General features: G+C 36.9%; 1 protein-coding gene across 1 annotated transcript in view; it reads left to right on the plus strand.

The window, feature by feature from the left end:
• The window catches only part of CTNNA2 (catenin alpha 2), a 1,055,603-nt gene that overhangs the window by 1,021,717 nt on the left and 6,383 nt on the right, over window positions 1–27,503 (plus strand). The window contains exon 18 of the mRNA XM_068564030.1: window positions 1,766–1,909. Within this exon, the coding sequence (XP_068420131.1) occupies window positions 1,766–1,909 (144 nt within the window). The remainder of the gene's footprint in view (window positions 1–1,765; window positions 1,910–27,503) is intronic.

Here is a 27,503-nt window from a genome sequence, read left to right on the forward strand (position 1 = left end):
TATAGGACAATTAATTGTGGAATTTCACACAATAAAAGCTGTTAAATATAGAATTTGAATTTAGACTTAGAATTATTGAACATAAAAAGAGAATAATTCAGCAAGGAAAACATACGCACAGTATTATTGCTTCTTCTAGTAAGTACTAAAAAACCCAAATATAGGAAAATTTTCAATTTCATTCTTGCTTCTCATATGCCAATTTTTTTTCTTTTTTATTGTCTTTAATTCTCTAAAGACATTCTTTAAATGCCTTTAACATTTATTTTGAAGGAAAAGATGGGAGTAATGTTGCCAAATTCATAATCAGTTTGAATTTAGTAGCTTCTGTGTTTCAAAATGCTCCCTAATCTACCAGTTTTGTATAGTTTAAAATTATGATTATTTAATACACTTAGATATTTAGTGAGCTAAGAATGACAGGACAAGAGATAGAACTGTATTGGCTTAAAACGCCAGAAAAAAATCCAAATTAGGAATTTTGTTTCTCTGCATACAGAAACAGGCTCTGGGCTTTACCCATTTATGATGCTGTGAATTGTAAGCTATTATTTTGAATCTTTACTAAAATATTTTCTGTGGAAAAAGGTTCACTTTTCATATATTCCACTGAGCAAATAAAGATCTGGCTTCCATGGGGATGGTTTCAGGACCTGCTTGCTCTTCCTTTTGTTTTGTCATAATACTCACTTGACAACTTTGACCAGTTCAGTTTTTAAAGCTCTAAATCTACATTTGAAAAGAAAAAAAGACCTAGTGCTCTCCACATTTTTCTCCCATCTTGCCTGATTTCCAAAAAAAAAAAAAAAAAATTGGAATCAGGCTTTAAACAAAGCTATAACGCTATGACCATAGCAGAACTGCATGTGACAAAAATGTTTGGTCACTGAGCATTACTGAGTCACCTAAATTTGACCTCTAAAAGTAGCATCGTAGTGGACCTTGTGATTGTAGCAATATTGCCATTTGATTTTTCTCCAGGTTTGAAGGTCGGATCTAATTATCCCCTTTAGGTGTATGTTATATTTGGTACACATAGAAAAACTTAGTCAAGATTGTCAGTAATATTTTATGTCAAAAATAACATTTTAAGAGGTAGAAATTCCAAGGGTAGAACTAGACATTGGTTATTGGCTTATCTTTTAAATTGTGCCTATCACACAACTCATGCTTGAGTACAAAAAGGAACAGTAAAAAAGAATTGCCATTCTAGCAACAATGAGTGTGTTAATTCCTCAGTGAACCCAATGGAAGAGGTAAGTATCCCTTTCGTACCATGTACTGGCTGAGTGTGCTGAGGCCGAGAGCTTGCTGAAGGTCACACAGCAGGGCAATGGAACTTCCTAGAAAGACATCTGACATTCCCCATGTACCGTTCCAGGCGTTAAGAGCTTCAGCCCTTGCTTTCTCTCTGGGTGATCTTCAATGCTTTAAATAGGGGATTCATCCCCTTTGAACCCCACTACAATTGTCCCTTACAATGCCTGACAATGCGGGATGCTGCTTCATCCTCCTTCTCCCAGACGGTCCGGTCCATTTATCTGTTCAAGAGAGCCAATGAGGAATCCAAATGGCCGGACTGCTTAATATCACGGAGGCCCACCCATATCTCTTTCAGTACGTAATTCCTTCATAGGCCTCTTTCTCCCAATTACCCACTCCCTCTTCCACCTCCCTAATCCCTTCCCAATAGGGTACTTTTTTTTTTTTTTTTTTCTCTTGCTCTCTCTCTCACTCTCTCTTTTCTGTATCTCTCGGAAATCAGACAGGAGTTCAGAGCACTTTCACTACCTTTTATGAGGTAGATTGTGATGTCATAGATGGGGGCAGGGCTAGTCAACTTTCTACCCACCTCCCAACCTGTGCTGAGGGAGCTCCGATCGGGTGTGGAAGCAGTGATTCTTCCATGGTGAGTAACTTTGCTTTCTGATCTAACCTGTCTCATTGTAAGCATTAATTTTGAAAGCAGGGGGATGGGGTTTCAAGGAAGTAAAGATGTGACCAATCAAGCCCTCTTTACTTACTATTAACCAACTTTGGGCAAAGGATCTACTTATTTATTCTTTATTTAAGTCAAGAATTCCACAACACAGATATACTCTTCAAGCATGGTCTAAACTTGAGAAGTTGAAAATGGTATTTTCATTCCTTTATTTCTCATTCTTTCTTCCCATTGGGACTGAAAGTCATTGCATATGTGGAATGAATCCATTCTGTAGTCTTTTAGTGAGCTTTCTATAAAGGAAGGCTAGTTAGGAAAGTGTATTCTTCTTCATTTGAAAGATTTCAGGGTCACAGAATATCCTTTATTAATGTTTAGCCAGAGAATCAATCTGCTCTTCTAAAATTGTAGAGTAAAACTGTGAAGAAACGGATACATGAGAATTATCAACAAACTTGGTTCTGATATAAACAAATGAAAACTTTCAAATGCAAAAACTAAAATATTTATTTAAAAAAAAAGAGTCACCACTGTTGCAAGATTAAGGGTGCATCCATTTCAATGTGTCTCAACCAAATTTGCTACCTTTTTGTTACATGTCATAACAATGATGCTGGTTTATAGTATTTCTTGGTAAAGAGCTGTGAAAAACCACTGTTCTTTGTTTCATTTGGGTTTCTATTATTACTGATTCATTCTTTTATATACCATAGTATTTAGAAGGAAAAGATCAACTGGAGTGAGTGTGTTCCTTCATTTTCCTTGTTCTCTCCTGGGTACCTATTAAAATGTCAACTTTTATATTAGAGGGCAAAGAAGGTTCATGGAGATGGTTACCTCTTTAAGGGATGTCGAAGCATCAGGGTGGGTGTTTTTAAAAAGGTTTGACCATCAGAATGTGAGGGCTGTTACTTTTCATGGGGTGGGATTAAAAGCATTCTAGTTTGAATCATAGGTATTATGAAATGTGTTAAGCAGGTATCATTCATTGTTTCAAATTCCTAGTTAACTAGTATGTATGGATATTGGTATTGGAGAATTGGGGTAGTTTAAAAGGAGGAGTCCTTTGTTTTTCCAATGTTCAAATGTTTTAATGACCTTTAGATTATGCACATGGAGCATATATTAGATTACATTATCTATTAACGTTCAGAAAGAGAAATGCTACTTGTATCTCAGTCTGTATACTCCACACCAAATTTTCTACTCAAGAGGATTGTATTAAATTGTTTATGTTTTACCTCCTTGCTAGATCTTAAGCTCAGTGAAGGGACCAAACCTCATATAGTCAATGCTGTTTAGATTTGCCCCCAAATTTAAAATTCTTGGACACCATAAGGAGGAGTCCTTTCTCATCAGTAGCTCTTCTGTTACGTGTAGAGCTTCTATCCTTCCCCCACAAGGGGTCTTCCCCTTTTCATTACCTGGGGTGGAGTGGTATCGTGACTGCTGAAGTTATTTTCCCACCTAAGCTTTCTAACCTAAAGAAGTGACTGTAACGGTAGAGATTTCAGGCACAATAAGGAGAAATAGAGTCATAACTGGCCCATAGGAAGATTTAGGTGATAATCACCTGCAGTCAACTTAATATTGCAATGTGGGTAACAATGCCGAAGTCTCATATGTTGGGTGATCCCTCTCCAAGCTCTGGCCTACCTTCCATTAAAAGTGCTAGACCCCGGAAACCCATGTAGAAGTTAACCTTCAGTGCCAGAAAAATCCGATATTTAATCATAGCTCAAGTTTTTAATGTCTTTTGTCAACCCCTCATACAGCTGCCAGGTAAGAAATGCTCATATTTTACAAACCCTTGGAATACAATCATCTTTAAACTTCGTGAGTTAAGAATGGTTGTGTTGTTCGCTTGTGCAAATTCAGAGAATCTATCATGGAATGCATTGTGCATGCACTTGTATACCCTCATGTGCATGTTTCATTTATAGTGGTGTTCAGTGTTTTTATATCCCTTTTGTATGTATTTGAATTATAATTTAAAATACATACATATATTGTGCTCCAAACAAAAGAGTGAGATAAAACAGAAGTTGCTTAATCTGGGGTCTGAACACTGGTGCACTAGTCCTGTTTCTGTCAGTGGCTAATTAGGTAACTCAAAGTAAATTACTTAGATCTCTTGGGTCTCAGTTTTCTCATCTCTAAAATGATGACAGGTGATTTAAAGGACATATTCTAAAGTAATCCTGCTCTAAAATTCTATCATAAAATGATATATTTTTGAAGAACCAGTTTATGGGGAAAAAAGATTGTATAGTTGATGAGACCTAATTTTTGTAGTTGACATACAGTTAGTTTTTCAAACTAGAAAGAAAATTTCAGTCCAAACTAGTCTTAAAATGTACTCTATATCTGATATAGTATTATTTGGTTAATGATGTTAGTGGGTCCTGTTCTTTTAAGTTGACAATATCAAGCCCATGATGATTTGAAAGCTGTGTGTTGATTTGGAAGACTGATTTGTTTTTTAACTCCATAATTTTATGTTATTCTGATTATTTGAGGTAAAGAAAATATCCTCATCCACTAGGTAATAGATGGAGCTAGGCCTCATTGGGACTCTCAAATTCAAAATTACTTATGTAGTATTGCAGGAATTCCCTTGCGTTGTTGGGAAGAGTTCATGAGTAGGGAATTGGTGGTTACTGAGCTATGTGCTATGAAGGATAAAAGACATGTAAGCCCTGGCTCCTACTCTTGAGGAATGTGCAACCTTTTTGGGAGTCTGGACACATGTCAAGTGACAACTTAAAATGAAGACAGTAAGTGTCAGAGTGGTCTGGGGTAGACTGGATTGTACTGGGAAGGCTTTGTGAGCAGCTGAGGTCTTCAGCTAACTTTGAACAGCATGGTTTAGATTTGTGTTGTTTGTGTGTACATAATGAGGGCAGGGAAGTATTTCAGGTCAGCAAGCCCACAGAATTGTAAATGTTGCAGAGGCTATCTTGTGTTTAGAAATGCCACGTATCGAAATCAAAAGTCTTTGCCAAGAGTCCAGCCCCATACCTTCCCAGAACCCCTCTACCCTTAATTATATGCTGACTTTATAATATATGAAGAGGAGGCGGCAAGTGACTGACTTGCAATAATTATTAAAATATAATCAGGCAGCTATTTTCTTAGTTACACAAGAGGTCACATGATCACTCACAGCCACAACTGAGGAAGAGAAATAAATGAAAGGAAGGAATTATGGACAGAAGGAGGCTCTAGCTCTGGGACATTGTGGTTTTCTGACAAAGGTGGAAATGGATTATCATTTGGACAATCAAAGGGATTATCACTGACAGGTTTAGAAACATTGGATGGTCATGGAAATGCCCATAAGCTAATGAGAATCTATGTAACCAGGGTGATTTTCCAAGGTCAATGGGAGTTTCTTGCACTGAATAGGAATCATGTCAGACTCTGCTCTCAAAAAGACAATGATTATGCAAGTCTCTTTCCCTAATCCACTTGGAAAGAGGTTATTGATTTGGGCATGACTTACCCAGTTTGACAAAGCACACTTAGGTTTGAAAGCCTCTCTGTTGCTGTAGATTCATAGATGATTTTCAGTGTATACTTTGTATCACTTAGAGGGCACTGTTTTTGTATTTCTTGCCATCCAAGTTACTACTTTGGCCTTTCTAACAGACAGAAATTCTTTGAGTAGACCTGCTTTATTACCTATCCCAGATTCTAAGTACTTGGTTTATATCATCCAGTGAATGTTTTGTAATTTTCTATCATGACATAAAAATTAATTTCTAGAATATATTATCTCAGGAAATCACTTTCAAAAGCTAAATTGTCTACATGAGAATAATGAAGTAGTATGATCAAGGTCAGTTTTACAAAGCAAGGAGTGTTCTCTTAGAACTAATTTTCCCCAAAAAGTTGAAGCAGAACTTCCATAAATTTTTGTGGAACAATCTAGACTATTAAAGGAAGTCAAAGATATTACAATTAGGTTTGTCCCAAGAGAAAAACAACAAGGATGGCAACTCTTCACCTCCTCCCCGGAAATGTCCCTAGGGGTAATTTTAGAAATAGAAGTTCAGTTAGATTTATAATTCGACAAACATTTATTGAGTAAATAACATGTGATATTCACTGTCTTATGGATGGACATGGAAGTAGCAATGGAAAACAGACACATAATCAGTAACTGTGACAGATTATAATAATCACTCTCACAGAAATATATACAAAGTGATATGGGCATTCCTGTAGAGAAGGGGAAGAGGAAGCTTCATAAATGGGACAATGTCTTTGAGTCTTCACAGATAAATGGATAGGAGCTTAAAGTAGAGGAGGAGAGAAATGATTATCCCAGAAGAGGAACAGAATGTCCATAATATTGAGGTATAGATGTATTCTATGCTGACCAGACCTGAAAATGTCAGAGATGGGTGGAAAGATGGAGAAGAATTAAAGGTGAAATAAGAAAGGTAGGTGGGCATTGGATATCAAAGAAAATTTTATGACCTATTCTCATTTTAGTGGTGTTTCTCAAAATGGTCAGAGGATCATCTGCATGACAAATGCAGAAAGAGGTGGGCGGAGACTGTTAAAACGCAGAATCCTGGACCAGGCTGCAGACCCCTTGAATCAGGACTGTAGGGAGTATGTAGGTTCTTGGAAACTATAATTAACCCCACCTTTGACATGCCAGGTGATCCATTTTCACACCAAAGTTTCAGAATCTCTACAAGGCAACAGAATTGACTCATGGTTTCTATGTTCTTGGAAGAAGAATCAAAAAAAAAAAATAGAATTAAAATATTAAGAATAAAAGATTTGGGAAAATAGGATAAAGGTAAGATAAGAATGTTCTTGAGAAAGTTGGTTTAAATTTCTGTTAGGTGTAAAAAACTTTCTAAGAATGGTGGGTTTTAAGTATAAAATATTACTAAGTGATGCTATTAAATATAGCTTGAAGAAAAGACATGCAACTATAAACATTTAAGGGACCATCTAGTTCTTTCATCATAATGGTCCAATGCAAGGAGTTAATAAGTTCAGAGCTAAGTTGTTCTATAGCTCCCAACTCGTGTCAAGAGAAGGGATAGAGACAACAGTGCAGAACAATATTTATTTCTGCTTGGTATTCTTTGGTAGAGCTATTTGACTGTTTTTTTAATATTAATTAGGTGAAGTCATTAAAAAATATTTATATATGTATATATTCCCATCGTGATGAGAAAAATCAAGTTTTCAAGCCAATGTAGGGTCTATGGTCTATGTAGAAAAATATTAATATCATAACTATATATTTCAATAAACAGTCTTTTAGAAGTGCTCATTTTTTTCTATATTTTTTTCTTCATGGACAACAGCCATTATCCTACAACCACCAGTCTGTGTAGAGAGTTATACAAATGTTCAAAGAAGAGGGAGGCACTAGAGAGGTATTTTACATTTGACTAAGACATGAGAATGAACCCTGGTCTGGAAGAAGGTAGCCCTCTTATCACAGCAAGGAGGGTCAGTTCTGGATTTAACTCTCTAATTGCTTTGCATACAGTTCTCCTGTTCCAGAGTGCCAGAATCTTCTCTGTTTTTTAATTTTTGAATTTCATTGTTTATAAGTTAAGAAATGATAGAGAATCTTGTTTTTTCTTCATATACATCTCTCTGCAAGTAATAGCAATAACTGCTTTGGTAGAGCTGGTGATACTGTCAAATTCTAGAAGAAGTTAATGGGTAGGATGCCAGTGCCTGCCATTAATTGAGCAAATTAGTTTCAGCATGTTGATTTAAAAGAAAAAAATGATTTTTTAAATTCTTACAGATTTTTTTAAACCAATGACATGTAGATCTGTCACTGGGCCTTTATTACACCAACCCAGCCAAACATAACCTTGGGTGGTTCTTAGAAATCTGCCACGCAAAATTATTTACCTTAAGGCCTAGCATTTTACCTGAGTAAAAACCAAGCCAGAGAACAGTGATAGCCACATGGTTTTGATGTCAGAGATCTGAAAAATAAGTTACAGAATATCATGTTCTCCCAAATATGATGAGAAGCCATTGGACTGACCTGACTGTGTGGCTGACAGGGTCTTGGTGCTCTGGACTAGTGTCAGGCCTAAGTTTCTGAGGTGAGAGAGCCAAGTTCAGGACACTGGACCACAGAAACCTCCCAGCCCCACATAATATCAATTGGTAAGAGCTCTCCCAGAGAGCTCCATCTCAATGCTAAGACCCAGATGAACCCAAGGGCCAGCAAGTTCCAGTGCTGGACACCCCATGCCAAACAACTAGCAAGATAGGAACACAACCCCACCCATTAGCAGAGAGGCTGCCTAAAATCATAATAAGTTCACAGACACCCCAAAACACACCACCAGATGCAGTCCTGCACACCAGAAAGACAAGATCCAGCCCCACCCACCCGAACACAGGCACCAGTCCCCTCCACCAGGAAGTCTACACAAGCCACTGAACCAACCTTACCCTCTGGAGGTAGACACCAAAAACAACAGGAACTACGAACCTGCAACCTGGAAAACAGAGACCCTAAACACAGTAAGTTAAACAAAATGAGAAGACAGAAAAATACACAGCAGTTGTAGGAGCAAGGTAAAAACCCACCGGACCAAAAAAAAAAAAAAAAAAAAAATGAAGAGGAAATAGGCAGTCTACCTGAAAAAGAATTCAGAGTAATAATAGTAAAGGGGATCCAAAATCTTGGAAATAGAATGGAGAAAATACAAGAAACATTTAACAAGGACGTAAAAGAATGAAAGAGCAAACAAAAAATGATGAACAACACAATAAATGAAATTAAAAATTCTCTAGAAGGAATCAATAGCAGAATTATGGAGACAGAAGAACGGATATGTGACCTGGAAGATAAAATAGTGGAAATAACTACTGCAGAGCAGAATAAAAAAAAAAAAAAAAAGAATGAAAAGAATTAAGGACAGTCTCAGAGACCTCTGGGACAATATTAAACACACCAACATTTGAATTATGGGGGTCCCAGAAGAAGAAGAGAAAAAGAAAGGGTCTGAGAAAATATTTGAAGAGATTATAGTTGAAGACTTCCCTGACATGGGAAAGGAAATAGTCAATCAAGTCCAGGAAGACCAGAGAGTCCCATACAAGATACATCCAAAGAGAAACATGACAAGACACATATTAAACAAACTATCAAAAATTAAATACAAAGAAAAAATATTAAAAGCAGCAAGGGAAAAGCAACAAATAACATAAAAGAGAATCCCCATAAGGTTAAGGGTTGACCTTTCAGCAGAAACTCTGCAAGCTAGAAGGGAGTGGCACAACATCTTTAAAGTGATGAAAGGGAAAAACCTACAACCAACATTACTCTACCCAGCAAGGATCTCATTCAGATTCGATGGAGAAATTAAAACCTTTACAGACGAGGAAAAGCTAAGAGAATTCAGCACCACCAAACCAGCTTTACAACAAATGCTAAAGGAACTTCTTTTAGGCAGGTAACACAAGAGAAGGAAAAGACCTACAAAAACAAAACAAACCAGTTAAGAAAATGGTAATAGGAACATACATATTGATAATTACCTTAAATGTAAATGGATTAAGTGCTCCAAACAAAAGACATAGATTGGTGGAATGGATACAAAAACAAGACCCGTATATATGCTGTCTACAAGAGACTCACTTCAGATCTAGGGACAGATACAGACTGAAAGTGAGGGGATGGAACAAGATATTCCAAGCAAATGGAAATCCAAAGAAAGCTGGAATAGCAATTCTTGGGTCAGACAAAATAGACTTTAAAATAAAGACTATTACAAGAGACAAAGAAGGACACTACATAATGATCAAGGGATCAATCCAAGAGGAAGATATAACAGTTGTAAATATTTATTCACCCAACATAGGAGTACTTCAATACATAAGGCAAATGCTAACAGCCATAAAAGGGGAAATCGACAGTAACACAATAATAGTAGGGGACTTTAACACCGCACTTTCACCAATGGACAGATCATCCAAAATGAAAATAACTAAGGAAACACAAGCTTTAAATGACACATTGAACAAGATGGACTTAATTGATATTTATAGGACATTCCATCCCAAAACAACAGAATACACTTTCTTCTCAAGTGCTCATGGAACATTCTCCAGGATAGATAATATCTTGGGTCACAAATCAAGCCTTGGTAAATTTAAGAAAATTGAAATCATATCAAGTATATTTTCCAACTACAACACTATGAGACTAGATATCAATTACAGGAAAAAAAAAATTTAAAAATACAAACACATGGAGGCTAAACAATATGTTACTAAATAACCAAGAGATCACTGAAAAAAACAAAGAGGAAATGAAATCACGATGACCCAAAACCTATGGGATGCAGCAAAAGCAGTTCTAAGAGGGAAGTATATAGCAATACAATCCTACCTCAAGAAGCAAGAAAAATCTGAAATGATCAACATAAACTTACACCTAAAGAAATTAGAGAAAGAAGAACAAAAAAACCCCAAAGTTAGCAGAAGAAAAGAAATCATAAAGATCAGATCAGAAGTAAATGAAAAAGAAATGAAGGAAACAATAGCAGAGATCAATAAAACTAAAAGCTGGTTCTTTGAGAAGATAAACAAAATTGATAAACCATTAGCCAGACTCATTAAGAAAAGAAGGGAGAACACTCAAATCAACAGAATTAGAAATGAAAAAGGAGAAGTAACAACTGACACTGCAGAAATACAAAAGATCATGAGAGATTACTACAAGCAACACTATGCCAATAAAATGGACAATGTAGAAGACATGGACAAATTCTTAGAAAAGCACAACCTTCTGAGTCTGAACCAGGAAGAAATAGAAAATATAAACAGACAAATCACAAGCACTGAAATTGAAACTGTCATTAAAAATCTTCCAACAAACAAAAGCCCAGGACCGGATGGCTTCACAGATGAATTCTATCAAAATTTAGAGAAGAGCTAACACCTATGCTTCTCAAACTCTTTCAAAATATAACAGAGGGAGGAATACTCCCAAACTCATTCTACAAGGCCACCATCACCATGATACCAAAATCAGACAAATATGTCACAAAAAAAGAAAACTACAGGCAAATATCACTGATGAACATAGATGCAAAAATCCTCAACAAAATACTAGCAAACAGAATCCAAAAGCAGCTTAAAAGGATCATACACCATGATCAAGTGGGGTTTATCCCAGGGATGCAAGGACTGATCAATATATACAAATCAATCAGTGTGATACACCATATTAACAAATTGAAGGATAAAAACCATATGATCATCTCAATAGATGCAGAGAAAGCTTTCAACAAAATTCAACACCCATTTATGATAAAAATACTCCAGAAAGTAAGCATAGAGGTAACCTACCTCAACATAAAAAGGCCATATATGACTCACCCACAGCCAACATTGTCCTCAATGGTGAAAAACTGAAACCATTTCCACTAAGATCAGGAACAAGACAAGGTTGCCCACTCTCACCACTATTATTCAACATAGTTTTGGAAGTGTTAGCCACAGCAATCAGAGAAGACAAAGAAATAAAAGGAATCCAAATTGGAAAAGAAGAAGTAAAGCTGTCACTGTTTGTAGATGACATGATACTATACATAGAGAATCCTAAAGATGTTACCAGAAAACTACTAGAGCTAATCAATGAATTTGGTAAAGTAGCAGGATACAAAATTAATGCACAGAAATCTCTTGCATTTCTATACACTAATGATGAAAAATCTGAAAGTGAAATTAAGAAAACACTCCCGTTTACCATTGTAACAAAAAGAATAAAATATCTAGGAATAAACCTACCTAAGGAGACAAAAGACCTGTATGCAGAAAATTATAAGACACTGATGAAAGAAATTAAAGATGATACAAATAGATGGAGAGATAGACCATGTTCTTGGATTGGAAGAATCAACATTGTGAAAATGACTCTACTACCCAAAGCAATCTACAGATTCAATGCAATCCCTATCAAACTACCACTGGCATTTTTCACAGAACTAGAACAAAAAATTGCACAATTTGTATGGAAACACATAAGACCCCCAATAGCCAAAACAGTCTTGAGTAAGAAAAAGGGAGCTGGAGGAATCAGGCCCCCTGACTTCAGACAATACTCCAAAGCTACGGTAATGAAGACAGTATGGTACTGGCACAAAAACAGAAATATAGATCAATGGAACAGGATTGAAAGCCCAGAGATAAATCCACGCACATATGGTCACCTTATGTTTGATAAAGGTGGCAAGAATATATCATGGAGAAAAGACAGCCTCTTCAACAAATGGTGCTGTGAAAATTGGACAGCTACATGTAAAAGAATGAAATTAAAACACTCCTTAACACTGTGTACAAAAATAAGCTCAAAATGGATTAAAGACCTAAATGTAAGGCTGCACACTATAAAACTCTTAGGGGAAAACATAGGCTATGACATAAATCACATAAATCACAGCAAGATCCTTTTCGACCCACCTCCTAGAGAAATGGAAATAAAAACAAAAATAAACAAATGGGACCTAATGAAAGCCTTTCCACAGCAAAGGAAACCATAAACAAGACTAAAAGACAACCCTCAGAATGGAAGAAAATATTTGCAAACAAAGCAACTGACAAAGGATTAATTTTTAGAATATATAAGCAGCTCATACGGGTCAATAGCAAAAAGCAAACAACCCAATCCAAAAATGGGCAGAAGACCTAAATAGATATTTCTCCAAAGAAGATATACAGATTACCAAGAAACACATGAAAGATGGTCAACATCACTAATCATTTGAGAAATGCACATCAAAACTACAGTGAGGTACCCTGTACCCCGATCAGAACAGCCATCATCAAAAAATCTAGAAACAATAAATGCTGGACAGGGTGTTGAGAAAAGGGAACCCTCTTGCCCTTTTGTTGGGAATGTAAATTGATACAGCCACTATGGAGAACAGTATGGAGGTTCCTTAAAAAACTAAAAATAGAACTACCATATGACCCAGCAATCCCACTACTGGGCATATACCCTGAGAAAACCATAATTCAAAAAGAGACATGTACCACAATGTTCATTGCAGCACTATTTACAATAGCCAGGACATGGAAGCAACCTAAGTGTCCATCGACAGATGAATGGATAAAGAAGATGTGGCACATAGATACAATGGAATATTACTCATCCATAAAAAGAAACAAAATTGAGTTATTTGTAGTGAGGTGGATGGACCTAGAGTCTGTCATACAGAGTGAAGTAAGTCAGAAAGAGAAAAACAAATACTGTATGCTAACACATATATATGGTATCTAAAAAAAAAAAAAAAAAATGTTTCTGACGAACCTAGGGGCAGGACAGGAATAAAGACACAGACAAAGAGAATGGACTTGAGGACACAGGGAGGGGGAAGGGTAAGATGGGACGAAGTGAGAGAGTATCACTGACATATATACACTACCAAATGTAAAATAGATAGCTATTGGGAAGCAGCTGCATAGCACAGGGAGATCAGCTCACTGCTTTGTGACCACCTAGAGGGGTGGGATAGGGAGGGTGGGAGGGAGATGCAAGAAGGAGGGGCTATGGGGATATATGTATACATATAGCTGATTCACTTTGTTGTACGGCAGAAAATAGCACAGCATTGTAAAGCAATTATACTCCAATAAAGATGTTTAAAAAATATTATCATGTTCTCTTAAGGTAGATGTTAAAATTATAAGCAAGATATTGCTATTTGATGTGAATTTGGAAACCAAGTCTGTCTTTTATCATCTGGGTGATATTGGGTAACATTGTTAATCTCTGAGCTTTTGCTTTTGATTTAGAAATTGGAATAGTAATACCACTTAGAGGGACAACAAGAAGATTGCATGTAGTAAATGCCTCAATTATTATTAAACTAAGATACATTGAGGGCTTAGTATGTTCCATGCACTGTGCTAAGCATTTGAAATGCACTCTGCAATGTGTTTTCAAAATCATTCTGTGGAAGAGATACTGTCATCCCCATTAAAAATATTAGGAAAACGAGGTTCAGAGAATTTAAGTAACTTCCTGGAGGTTACAAAGTTACTGGTTGATATACTGTAGGGCTTCCAGGAAGCCTCTCTTGATATTCTCCCGCAGCATGGTATGTTTTCTATCAGTCCTGGTATGGAATGCAGTGTAGGAACTTATTTAATTATATATGTATATATATATCCCTAGCTAGTCTGTGAGCTCCATAAGGATAGGGAATGTGTCTGAATGTGATTAATTTTTTCTCTGATTTCTTGCACAATGAGCACATAATGTGTGCTTAATAGGTTAGCTTCTTGGCCATTCCTTTTTCCATTGTAGTAAGTTATCACACTGAAAAATCCTAGTAAGTGATTCTGAAGTCTGTCATTCATTCATGCTTGCATTCATTTATTCCCACATGAAAACACCTGAGTTTATTTTAAATACTAGATTTCAAAGTGCATTGTCTACCTAAGATTTAGGGCCCAAAATCAAGTAATTAATTTTTTTAGCTAACTTAATTCTTGTGATTTACTTTGTTATATTTCCTAGTACTTTAAGTAGACTAACAAAATTAAAAAAGATTATGGTATGGAAACATATAGAATTTCTTTCAAAACAGCTGAATTAATCAAATTAATCATGTATTTAAAAAAAGGAATTTAAAATAAGGGCCAAAGTGACATGGCTTGTTTCATTTGCCCTCCCACGTGAAGGTTATTATATATTAAAATGTTAATTATATTTAGATGTGAAATATGACTTTTTAATTAAGTATCCTAAATTATTAATGCCCAATAATAGTATTTATAATTCATGTATTTTAATTAAATTTAGATTCAGCTACATATGATAAAACATCAAATATTTATTTCTCTCTCGCATAGAATAAGTCTATAGGTGGTTCAGGGCTGGTATAGTAATCTCAGAGTCATCAAGGACCCAGACTCCTTCTGACTTTATGTTCTGCTCCACTTGGTATGAGGCTTCTGTTCTCAAGTTCATCTTTTGGTCCAAGTTGACTGCTAGTGCTCCATCTTCCCATTTCCCATACAAGAAGAAGAAAAGAGGTGAGAGGGCAGAATGGTGTGCTTCCTAGCTGTGTTAGCACCCTTTAAAATATTTCCCAGGAACATCTGTACCCCTACCCCAATTATGTCTACGTATATCATATGACAGATCTGAAAAAAATGGGGAGAATTGGGCATGGAGTGACAGTTCTTACCCGTCTATACTCTCCATTCAGTGGCACACAAACTGAATTCTGACTTCTGGTAGTTGCTTGATCCAGCTGAGCCCCATTTTTCGCAAGTGTAAAGTGAAAATTACATTAGTATCTACTTCATTGCATTGTTTTAAGTGTTAATGTGTGCCACAGACCTAGTACAAGGCCCAGAATGTAGAAGTACCAAATAAATCGGTAGCTAACTTTATTTTTCATTACCTTGTCTCTTCCCAAAGATGATGGTCTTTTTGATGATGTAGATGCCCTCTTGCCCTCTTTCATCATGTCTACCAATCAAGCCATTGGATATACAGTAGTGAACAACCAGCCAAAGTCTCTGCCCTCATAGAAATTGCAATTTTTTGTCATTGAGAGTTCTGAAGGAATCACTACAGAGAGGTGATAGCTGAAAATACAGAAGGGAATGACTTCAATAGAGAAGTGAAGTCGTGAGTCTTATATTTCAATCTGTAGAAGAATCACATGGGTAGCAAATAAAAATGGAGATTCCTACGCTTTCCCTTCACAGTTCTGAAGCTCACGCCTGAGATCAGGAATCTGTATTCTATTTCTAAACGTTCTGGATGCAGATACACATGGATCACACTTTGAAAAATACTGGTCTAGGGAGGAGGGAGGAGTGAGGCTATGGTGAGAGCTTCCCAGGGCTTTAAGTCAGTTTCGACCCTTTCTTAGACCTCATGGCTTGTCTCATTAGGCTATTTCATTCTAGCTTAGTCTAAATAATTCTTAGTTGTGAGAAGCTTGTTGTGGTTGTCCGCTGTATAGGATGTTTGGCAAGATCACTGGAATTTCCCCACTAGATGCCTGTAGTGGGGAAATTGCCCCAGATGAGAACCATAGGTCTGGTTGAAATCTTGATTTTTCACCTAGAATATACATACTATTTGAAATGGAGCCTTTTACTTTTTCCCTCTGGAAGGGTGGAATATGGCAGATACCATGGTTCCAGATTCATCTGCCAAATGCCCATTCGTAGCCTGGCATCGGGCTGTGGATGTGCACTTTTCTAGAAGGGAGACTCCTGAGAACCCATCACGGTCATCCTCTGGCCATAACCTTCATACACCTTTTAAAGATCTCCATCCATCTTCCTTCTTGGTTACCCCAAATATTCCTGTCTTAGAGATACAGGCATTTCTACTCTCAAAGGCAATTAAGGGCTCTGATAAGAATGTGTTTAAAAGAAACTTAAGTGAATTGACTTCAGTTTCTTGCTTTTTACATACAAGGGTATTGAGTTTAAAACAATTCAATTGTTTTTATAACACCTTTTTTTGTTAAACAAAACATTTTCACATATCACAGATTACTTTATTCTCTCTGTATACTTTTTAATCCTTGTATGATGAGGTAGATAATAAGTACCTTTTGAAAATATAAGGAAAAAAAAACAAAGTGATAATTTATATTTTTTCCTTCAAAAATAATATTAAGAAATGCATCAGGCCAATGGTCTCCTTGAGATTCAAATTAATTATGTGGTTGTTTTTGAGGTAATATTTATGATGGGTAACTGAAATGCTGAAATTAGTGCTAGCTGAGCCCTTGAAACCAAGCAAATTATAGGTAGACATTGAATATATTTCATAGTTTAGCATTAATTCTTTTTAAAGAGAAGGTTGGAGAGCTGTAACAGGTGGTGACTCTAGATGAAACAGAGATCACTCTTTCTTTCAAAGCTGTAGTTGTAGTGTATTTGAAATATTTACCATGGCATTTTTTTAGTGTATCAGGTAAAGAAATAATGAGGTAGCCTTTACATCTTATAATAAATATGGAGGTGATTTAACTTTGTCAAAGGCTAGATTCACAGGGACTCCAAGATAGGGATTGTGCCTTGAGGAAACTTTCATCTTAATATTAAGTATGATTTTCAGTAGGGGCAAGATACTGTATCAGACTCTCTCCAACACTTTAATGTTTATCTTTGTTCACTGGTTAAAAGTTGTCATTTTCTTGGAAGTTTACAAAGTGCTTTTTTTTTTTTTTCAAAGAAGTTTTCCAATTTCATAGATTTGAAGCTTGCTTTCAAAGGAACCACTAATATATTTTCTATGATTTTTGGCAATACTGTTATGCATGTCCAGTCTTTTGAGGATACTTTGTCCTTTAATCTGTGGTTTTGAAAGTTTCTTGTATAGCTCAACCTCTTTTGCAAGAGAACAGACATTATATTGTCCATCGGTAGAGGTTCTTTGTTGGACCAAAGAAATAATATTTCCAGTTTTAGATTGAAGGGAACCCTCCGGTGTTTTTGCTGTATTTTTCGTAAAGTACTCACTCCAGGAGAAACAGATTATAAGGTTCCAAACCAGGCCAAGCCCTGGCAGGCACTTGTAAGGGGACATATTCTAGCTTCTCAGGGGAACCACCTTAAATGCTCTTTATTTCTTATTTTATTCAAAAACAATTGGAGCTGCAGTGTGTTATTAAATACACTACACCTGGGAACAGATGTCATACACTTAAAATTCCTGGTAATTGTCTTATTAACTAGCAAGTTACTTTTCTTTAAGCCTCCATTCCCTCATGTATTGAACAGTAAGGATAAAGGGATGTATCATTTTTTTGGGGGGATAGAGTGAAGATTAAGTGATGTAAAATATTGGCTGGGATGCTCAATATATATTGAATCTGGAAAATATCCAAAGTACATTAACCCAATACAGAGAAGTATTAGTCAAATTTTATCAGTAGGCTGCTCTTACAGATCAGTTTAAGAGGCAGCCTGAACTAAGAATCCATCACCCAGCTGACTAAACACTGGGGACGTATATACCCAATCCTACTGTGGCTTATGTGGTGCTAGCCTTTGTGGAGAACATGACAATAAAGGGCCAAGAAATACTTGTTCATAAATAGCAAGAAGTCTAGTTCTGAGACAAGACTTTCACATGCACACAAAGTCTTTGAAGACAAAGCAGCTAATAAGTAACTAATTATTTCATGCTAGCAAGAAATGTAACAGGAATTGATCTGCAATTACCAAGGGTAGCTCCATGGATGCTCATATTACAGGAATGGTTTACCTTTATTTTTTGGCTGACCTTTATTTCTTTTAGGAATGCACTCCACAGTCAGTTTTTGGGTCCCCAATAGCAGGTTCCTCTGTTACACTTATTTTGAGAATCGTATTTCCTGATCATTCTCCAAAAAAGGGAAAAATTAGATTGTAACTAGACCACCTCACCCATATTTCAGCCCTAGTCATCCCCACTGTCAGGTGGAAAAAGAAATCTTTCCTCATTTTGGAAGTACCTTGCTCTTGTCTTGTTAAGGCTTATGGTACACTCACCCTGGACGTCTATTGGAATACCATTCCCTATGCAGACTTTCTTGGGCCTGAGTTACCCAGGTGGTCCAATAAATTAGGATGAAGATTCTAAAAGGACTCACCCAAGGTACCCAGAACTTATGTAATAATCTTTTATAGTGACATACTTATTTAAAATTTTAAAAGTTAACTTTTAAAACTGGTGAAAATATATTGGTATTAATAACCCCATTTTACAGTTGAAGAAGCAGAAGCTCAGAGAGGTTACAAGAGTACCCCAAACTTTCCTAGTCAGCAACTAGCACAGCCAAGATTAGAACCAATTTCTCTTTGTGCTGTTGTGCTTTGTGCATTTGAAGGATGTTGCTTGTCCCTGTCCCCCTTAGACTAGTAGTTGAACAAGAAATACAGGATATAGTATCAGTCAGATAGTATACATGATGGTAACAACTAATATATGTTGTGTTCTTAAAAACTATGTCAGCCTTACATCATATCATGGTGCCCATTGTGTGGTTGAGTAAAAGGCTTTGTTGTAGAAATTTAGAATAAAAATGTTTTTTTCATAAACTTTGTGTAAATAGCAAGTGGTGTAAGTGGTGGCTAGTGGGAAGGAGAATTAGATGTTGTATTTGATCAAGTCTTCTTTGAAAATGTAGGTGACTTTTTAGTGGCTGGCAAGAAAATGAGTAAGTAGAAGATGAAGTCCTTGCTATGTGCCTAATTCATATCTCATGTGAATCGTGATTGCAGGAATGGAAGTTGGTGTGACCTTTTATTCCTTTATGACTTAAGGAAATCCACCTCATTACTGCTTGGTCACATGATTCACATTTATGAATAGTTAAAAACCACCATAATTCATGCTGAGCTCCAGATAAATGGAACCAAGAGCCAGGAATAGAGAGTTCAGGGCAGGAAAACACTAAGGTGGATTTGCCTGGTCAAAGAAGATTGCATGTAGTGTGTCACATGGGTAAACTGAAGCTGAGTTCTACCAGATATGAGTTTGTGAACCCAAGTTCACGAAGAACTTAATTTTTCTCTATTTCCTTGTATGTAAAGAATGAATGATGGTATCTATCTTATACATCTTAGAGATCATTTATTAAGACCCCAGAATTATACCTTGCAAACACAGCTCAGTGCTTCACAGACACTGGTACTGTTAATGAGAGAAAAGATCCTTAAAGAAAGCCCAGTATTTTATACACAGAAAGTAATAAACACAAATAATTGAATTATGGATGTTTTCTGAGCAAAGGATGATACTGAAGCTATACCACTGAGGGCACAGTGAGAGGAAGAGGTCATAAGATTTGTATTGTAGCTAGATAACATTGACTTTGTATATTATGTCCCTAAATCCTACTGTCCTGCTAATATTTTGCCTTTGGGTACTCTTCCATGGAAGAATAAAGAGATTGATGGCATGGGGAGTTGGGTACTGGACTAGGCATTGTGTCCTACATTTCCGTCTTTGGACAAGCTTTGTCGTCTCTTACTTCCTCATCCGTAAAGTTGCAATTATTCAACAACATTCAGCAAATATTTATGGAAGACCCATATGCTAGACACTGTTTTAGGTGTTTGGGATATAGCTGGAGGTGAAGGACAATAAACCCGTGAAGAAAATATTTGTTAGATGGCGACGAGTGTATGAAGAAATATTAAAATGGAAAGAAGAAGAATTAAGGGTGGGAATGGAGTTGCAATTTGGAAAGAGAAGTTTTCACTGAGATACTGATATTTGATTAAATATCTGACGGAGTTTAGCGACCAAGCTTTACAGGTATCTGGGGGAAGAGCGTTCTAGGCAGAAGAAAAAAGTATAAAGGCACTGAAGGGCAGGCATGACTGGTCTGTCTGAGCAATAACCAAGAGAGAAATATTTTATTTATTTATTTATTTATTTATTTATTTATTTATTTATTTATTTATGGCTGCGTTGGGTCTTTGTTGCTGTGTGTGGGCTTTCTCTAGTTGCGGCAAGAGGGGCTACTCTTCGTTGCAGAGTGCGGGCTTCTCATTGTGGTGGCTTCTCTTGTTGTGAAGCATGGGCTCTAGGTATGTGGACTTCAGTAGTTGTGGCACGTGGGCTCAGTAGTTGTGGCTTGTGGGCTCTAGAGCACAGGCTCAGTAGTTGTGGCACATGAGCTTAGTTGCTACACGGCATGTGAGATCTTCCTGGACCAGGGCTCAAATCCGTGTCCCCTGCATTGGTAGGTGGATTCTTAACCACTGCACCAGCAGGGACGTCCCCAAGAGACCAATATTTAGTAGTGGAGTGAACAAGAGAGAAATCAGAACTATTGAGAACCAGATTTTACGACCTTGAAGGCCACTTTGATAGTTTTGGATTTTACTCAGATTGAGACGGGGCACCATTGGACGATGTTGAGAAGAAAGAGATATTATTTGAGTATGTAACAGGACTATTCTGGCTCCTGTTAAAGGGAGGAAAGAGTGAGATGCAAGGAAACTAGTTAAGGGAAGATACTGAAACAATCTAACAAGAGATTCTGATGGGGCTTGGCCATGGTGATAATAGTGAAGAAGGTGAGAAAAGGTCAAATATTGGATATATTTCAAAGATGCTGCTGACAGACTATGATGGCAGATTGGATGCTGGGTCAGAGAGAACAAGATGTAATATAAAATTCTGGGTTTTTAACCTAAACAGTTGGAAGAATTGTGTTGTCAATAACTGAGACTAAGAAGACAGTGGGAAGAGCAGGTAGCTCATACTTGTCTCTGGAATGTTGGGAAGAGTCATTAAGAAAAGTCTGCAGAAGCTTAAGTTTTTCTCTAAATGTTGAGAGGTCTTTGTGAAAGTAACAACTTCTGCAAGAACCTGAAGTAGGATCCAGATGGAAGTTAAATACTTACAACTCATTGTGTTCTAAATAAGATAGGAAATCTTTACCTGAATCTGTGACAACGTACACAGTGAACACTTGGAAATTAATTAAATATGTGATGAAACTGGTAGTGAGTTTACATCTCACAATGAGAAAAGTAGTGGCCAGGAAAAAAGAAAAGTATTTGGAGAGTATTATTCTATGTCTACTCAAAGAATGTTTCAAAGTAGGCAGAAAAATGTATTCAATTATGAAAAGCCATGGGTCAACTGCTCAAATTTAAAACTAATTTAATTAAAATTACTGGCTTTAAAAGATGCATTATACTGAAGACTTCTTATGAGCCCTTGAATAATGATATCCATTTCTTTTTGTTGTTATTCTCATTTCTGTAATAAAAGAAGAGTTTAAATTTTAGGTTGATGTAGTGAATTATTTTATATAGTTACATATATGTCTAAGATTTCACATCAGTTTTCTGCATTATATTTAAGAGGTTATTCTTTATGAATTATACAAGGAGAACAATATGCTAATGAGGGAGAGACAATATTAATATACCCCTGTTAATCAAAGCATAGCCTTTGGGGGGAGGGTTCAAAAGCCCATAGTGGATATGGTAAATGGGCTTAATCTTGATTGCTCACTCATATCAATTGCTAGTGATTGACTGCAGTGTGTTTTGAGAAGAATTCTGAGATCTTGTCTAGGATCAATAGAACAAAGGACTGTTATTGACTGGACGTGCCTGATAAAGGTACCAATGAAGAAATGGTAGCAAGTATGTCACATCTCAACCATCCTTGCCTTCACTAAAAGAGGTATTTCTGGAAGAGGCTTGGAGCATTGACAAGTATGGCTTGTTTAAAGGTTACCCATTCTGTTTTTGTTTTGTTTGTTTGTTTGTTTCTTTTGCACCTAACCTACTTCTTGGTACCTCCTGGCCTTTCCAGACTGTAGCCTAGGCAATGTCCTCTCTTTATAGTTTGACTTTTAATTATCCTGGATTTTTTGGTTAGTCTATTCTCAAGACCTGGCCTGTGCTAATTAATTTGGTTAATAAATATGGGCAAAATATAACCAAAGGCAGCAAGATTGGTATGCTTATGTTTTGGGAAGCTGGGTGGATGAAACTTTCAAGCACCCCCCAAAGAATATGTAGATTTAACACTGTGAGTCTATTGATGGGTTAAGATAACGAGATAAGCTGATCTCAGTTGAAGACAGCAGGTGTTAGGTCCAATGGGCTAAAAATTTAAAATAGCCCATTTTACAGAACAATAGATTTAAGACTTTAGGAAACAAATCTAGGAAACCCAACTGTATTTTGATGGAGTTGAAGCACAGGGCTTGGGAGGTTGATCTTCAGTGTTTGATGCGCAGAAGAGGGAACTGTGTTTGAGGTAGCTTAGGACACTCTCAGCTGGGTTCTGACAACAATGTGATTTGAATTAATTAGGATGTTGAACTTCCCAGGTAACATTATTATGCTTTTCAATAAGAAATATCTAGAAATAATATCTTAACCAAAACAAAGAGCATGAATTTTTTTTTGAAGAGCCTGAATTTTTGAAATGTTAGGCCCTATATGTGGTTGGATAAAATATTTTATACTCTTTCTTTTGATGCCTCTCAAATAAGATCATTAAACGTTACTTTCCAAGACCAGATTGGCTTCCCTCCATCTCCTACTAGAGCCATCTTGACTTTTCAACTATTAAGTCTTTCTCCAACCCCTATAAGCCCTAAATGTTCTTAGATATTTTGGGTGCCATACATAAATCCCCCATGTTTTCTTACACTGAATCTTGAGCCCTCCTTTCCTCCATCTGAAAGATTCAGTAGTGCTACAAAAGATACAACTTATGGTGCTTTTCTATTCTCCTTGTGAACTTCTCCATGCCTTTATCACTACAACATTAGAACTGTAATAACCAGGCATTGAGAACAAGCCAAGGTGGCAGTAGCTTCAGTAAGAAGAAGGTTAGAGAGAGTCCAAAATGCTGGATTGGGTGGATGGAGGGGTGTGGAGAAACCTTGAAAGGAGAAAGTAGAGGAGGAGGAGGTGGAAATGGAAAATATGATTTTAAAAAGACCCTTTTTGGACTCAAATGGTGATTTAAGGAAAGCTGGATCACAGTAATAATAAAAGCTTATGATTTGCTAAGGGCTTCCATGTGCCAGGCATTCAGCTTCAAGGGTATTATCTCATTTAATACTTACTAATCCTAGAAAGTGCTTTTTTTTCACTTTTACTTTAGAGAAAGATAAGATAAAGAGTTTCAGGTAGAGCTAGGTTAAGTAGCTCTCCCAAGATCACATAGCCAGTGATTAGTCCCATCAGGTTTGAACTCAGGTTTTGAGTCCAAAGTCCAAGCTTTTCTTCACTGTAAGAGAGGAAAAGATAGGACAGGATGGAGTAACAGGGAGAGTTGGAAGTGGAGCATGAAATGTAAGAACGCATTGCCAGAGGGGAGACAATGTACAGGACTTGGAAGAATGGGGTGGAAAGAGGGTACTAGAATCCTGAGGGGTAGCAAACACTCCTTGGGGAAGGGGTCTCTTCTGCTGCTCTTTACTCTCTTCATCCAGGACTCAGGTAGCAACAGAGGCTTTGACCAGCTCTTTTCACACACCTGATGAGGAGAGAGTTATGGGCTGGATGGGAGTGTAGCTTCCGCCACATATGAATAATGCCACATGATACAACTGTTAGTGATTGAATGTGGAGAGGAGTGAACGGATGGAGAAAAATAATCCAGGCTTCCAGATTATGCTCCCTTCCCAGGCACAACCCTCCATCAACCAGCACCCAAACCTGTGGTCCTTGACTCTTTAGATCTATTCTTCACTTAGTAGTTGCACATCGCATCCTGGAGCCTAGGAGCCATTTTGTAACATGTTAAATGGCCTTTATCACTTATCAACAAATATACCATGACCATGCAAAGTTCAGCATTTCTGAGAGTACTGGGCCCATTGGTGGCTCTTTGATTCATTTTGTGAAGACATATTTCTCTTGGATTCTTGGGCAGTGGCTTGTCTTAAATTTGCCTCCCAGTAATGGTAATGCAGAATAGTGCGGGAGAATGAGGGAAATAAAGGGATCAAACGTGGTGATCTTCTGCTAGCTGGCTGCCCCATAGGGAAGGCAAAAAGGAGCTTTAGCCCTTTGAAGGTCTGAGCCTTGGATGGTGAAGACATGCTGATTCTCATCATCAGAGATGACAAAATCAACAATCAATGCATGGAATATGTATGTGACATAAAGACTGGCTCCCTGCCCAGGAATATCTTCCAGTTTGTAATATATATATATATCTCCATCCATTGGCACATCTTCTCTTGTTGGATTTATTTCCTGTGCTTCCGTTGTTATGTGAAAACAACCCAGAGAAAACCTCTGGGCCAGGAGATCCTGATGTGTAGGAAAAGGAACAGTATGGGATGGCAGAAATATAGAAAAGGGAGGTGGGGACTGCCTGGAGGAATAGAGATGCCTGTTCATAACTTTCCAAGGGGTAACACATCCCAATACTCCCATTTCTCCTTGGGATTCCAAGGTTAGCAAAAATGCCTTGTTTGGGGTTGAGCAAAAACTGTTCTACCTTAAATGGTGAGAAAAAAATGGTTCTAAGCCATATTTAGGAAATTTGTTGACTGTAATTAAGCCTTCATGGGAATCCCCAAGGTTTACTTACCTGTAATTGAAAAAATGCAAATGAAGACAGTTAATTAGTGGACTGGCTGACTAAGAAGTACTACTTACCTCAATGAATTAGAAAGGAAAACACAAATATGTCCAGTTGAGAAAGTTACCTGAGAACCAATTGGTAAATTTCTCAGCAACACTGCAGCTTTTTTTTTTACAGCCTGGTTGAGATTGCAGTGCTTGTCTGCTAAGGCCTTTGCCAACTTCATCTTGAGCCATTACAGACATATTTCCCAACAACTGGCCTTCAGCTTTGGGAGAGCACCAGCTGCCTCCCTGGCAGCACTCAAGGAATCCCTGCAGAAAAAATAACAGACCTTTTCTCCTCCTTTCTGCTGTGATTGAGACACTACTTAAAGTTGTAAAACATTTACTTTTCAAGATCCTGTAATCAAATGGGAACACCCTTGGTATTAAGCCAACGCTTCAAGAGTTAGCCTACAGTATTCTTGCTCTCAGTTATCAAGGATTAGTACATGTTCTAATATTAATAGATTTAATGCAGTTTATTTTTTTGTTTTAATGATCATCACAGCCATACCTGTGATGGTCATTTTCACTTCGGACATCATACTTGTTAGTATATTCAGCTAATTTTTACCCTCTGATTTAAAATCATCCCCAAAATGCTTTGCATTTCTGTTCATACTTATGTCTTCAACTTAATGATTTCATTAATTAGCAACTCATACTGTGGTGTCAGTACAAAGTTCACAATTTGTCCCTTAAGGTTAACTATGGGAAAAAAGATTAAATGCCACATCATTTAAATAAAAAAAATACTTGTTTGAGGTCTGATTGGTAGTAACAGAAACAGAAAGTATTAAACAATTTAAATATAGAAGTAGAGATACAGTAGATGATGTATCTGTGTCATAAAATATATCAAGTTGTTTTTGACAACTTTTTCAAAATATGACCTCTTGGAGGAGGGAGGTAAAGAAGTTTCCTTTCTCATGCCACTGAGCATATTGTCAAGGAGCAAGGTGCTGTGATTGATTAGTAATGCCTGCCATGGACACCATATGGGTGAGTGCAAATTGCTGCCCTATGTTCACCACTGTCACTGTCTTAACAAGAAAGAATTCAGCTTTGCTAATTTATTTCATTATTGATGTTTGATGAGGAAGAGTGTGTGGACTAGGACACTGAAATGAGGGTTTACCACACCGGAATAATCTTTTTTGTAAGCATGTAAACATCCATGAAGTGGGGAAAGGTGATTAAGCTGAACCTTTTCACCATATCTTTGTTTGATTCAGTTATTTATTACCCTGGACTTGCTAGCATTTTATAGAAGTGTTATTGATATAGACTCTGGAAAAAGTAGGGAGATATTTCAAGGTATTTCAAATGTATCACAGTTTCTAAGGGGATCAAATATCTCTTCAAAGCCTCATGGATTTTTCAAACATGAAATGTTCTTCTTGGCAGATAATAGGCTGCAATGCTGTGGGTTTCTAACCTCCCATTCATTAACAGCAAAACTGACTTGTAGCAAAGTCTCTTTTTTTTTTTTTTTTTTTTTTTCCTGCAGGTAATTTGTGACTCCTTTTGGAGAGATAACTGTTTAAATATAAATAAATGGCCAGCTCCAGTAGAGAGATTCCAGTTTTCTCAGGGTATTTACTTTCAATTTATTATCAGTTCTTCCAGCACAACTTCCTCCCCTCAAAACACTACCCCAGCCCTGAATATGTGTAGTGTAGGCCCATTAAAATATTTCTTATTCTTATATGTTAAACACTAAGTTAGTCCCATTAAAAGATCTTGCACATGGTTAAAATGGACTCTACTCATTTTAGCATCCTCAAAGTCATTAGCACTATCAATTATTATTTGAGAAAATTAGAATAAAAGAGCCTAGGCCCAAATGGGACTGGGTTACCTCTCCCAGGCACTTCTAAGCTTTTCAAGGTAATCACTCCTTGGCTTTTATATTTCAAAATCACCTTCAAAATGATTTCGTTTATTTTATTCAATTTAGCTTAGCCAGTAGTCCAATGATATTTGCATTATTTTTAACGCAAGGACGGATTGCTTTGTACTTGGGATTTGCATGAACTACCATTTATGGTTCATTATTTTGTGGTAATAGATAATCAGCTTTTTGGAAATAGATTCATTTCCAGGTTATATTTCTATCTCTACATGCATATTTTAAATGGATTAATGTGGAGCACAGTGAAATCCTGATTCTCTTCTGTAATTATATTCCTGACTCTCACAAATTATCATCCTAAGATGTTCACTATGTCATACGTGGTTAATCCAGTGCATTTCTCACCACCTCTTTCAGATTACTTTGCACTTTTGACAATGGTATGTTTTTTTTTTTTCTTTGGGGTAGGGGTGTTTTTTTAAAGCCAGTTAAATCTAAACTGCATTTGCTTTATTGCTGGTTGGCCCCAGGAGGATCACCATTATTACCAAGGGTGTAGGATTGCTAATTACCTAACAGAATCGAAAGTAGTCTTGG

Source organism: Eschrichtius robustus, chromosome 15 (genome assembly GCF_028021215.1).
Source record: "Eschrichtius robustus isolate mEscRob2 chromosome 15, mEscRob2.pri, whole genome shotgun sequence".
Taxonomy (NCBI): Eukaryota; Metazoa; Chordata; class Mammalia; order Artiodactyla; family Eschrichtiidae; genus Eschrichtius; species Eschrichtius robustus.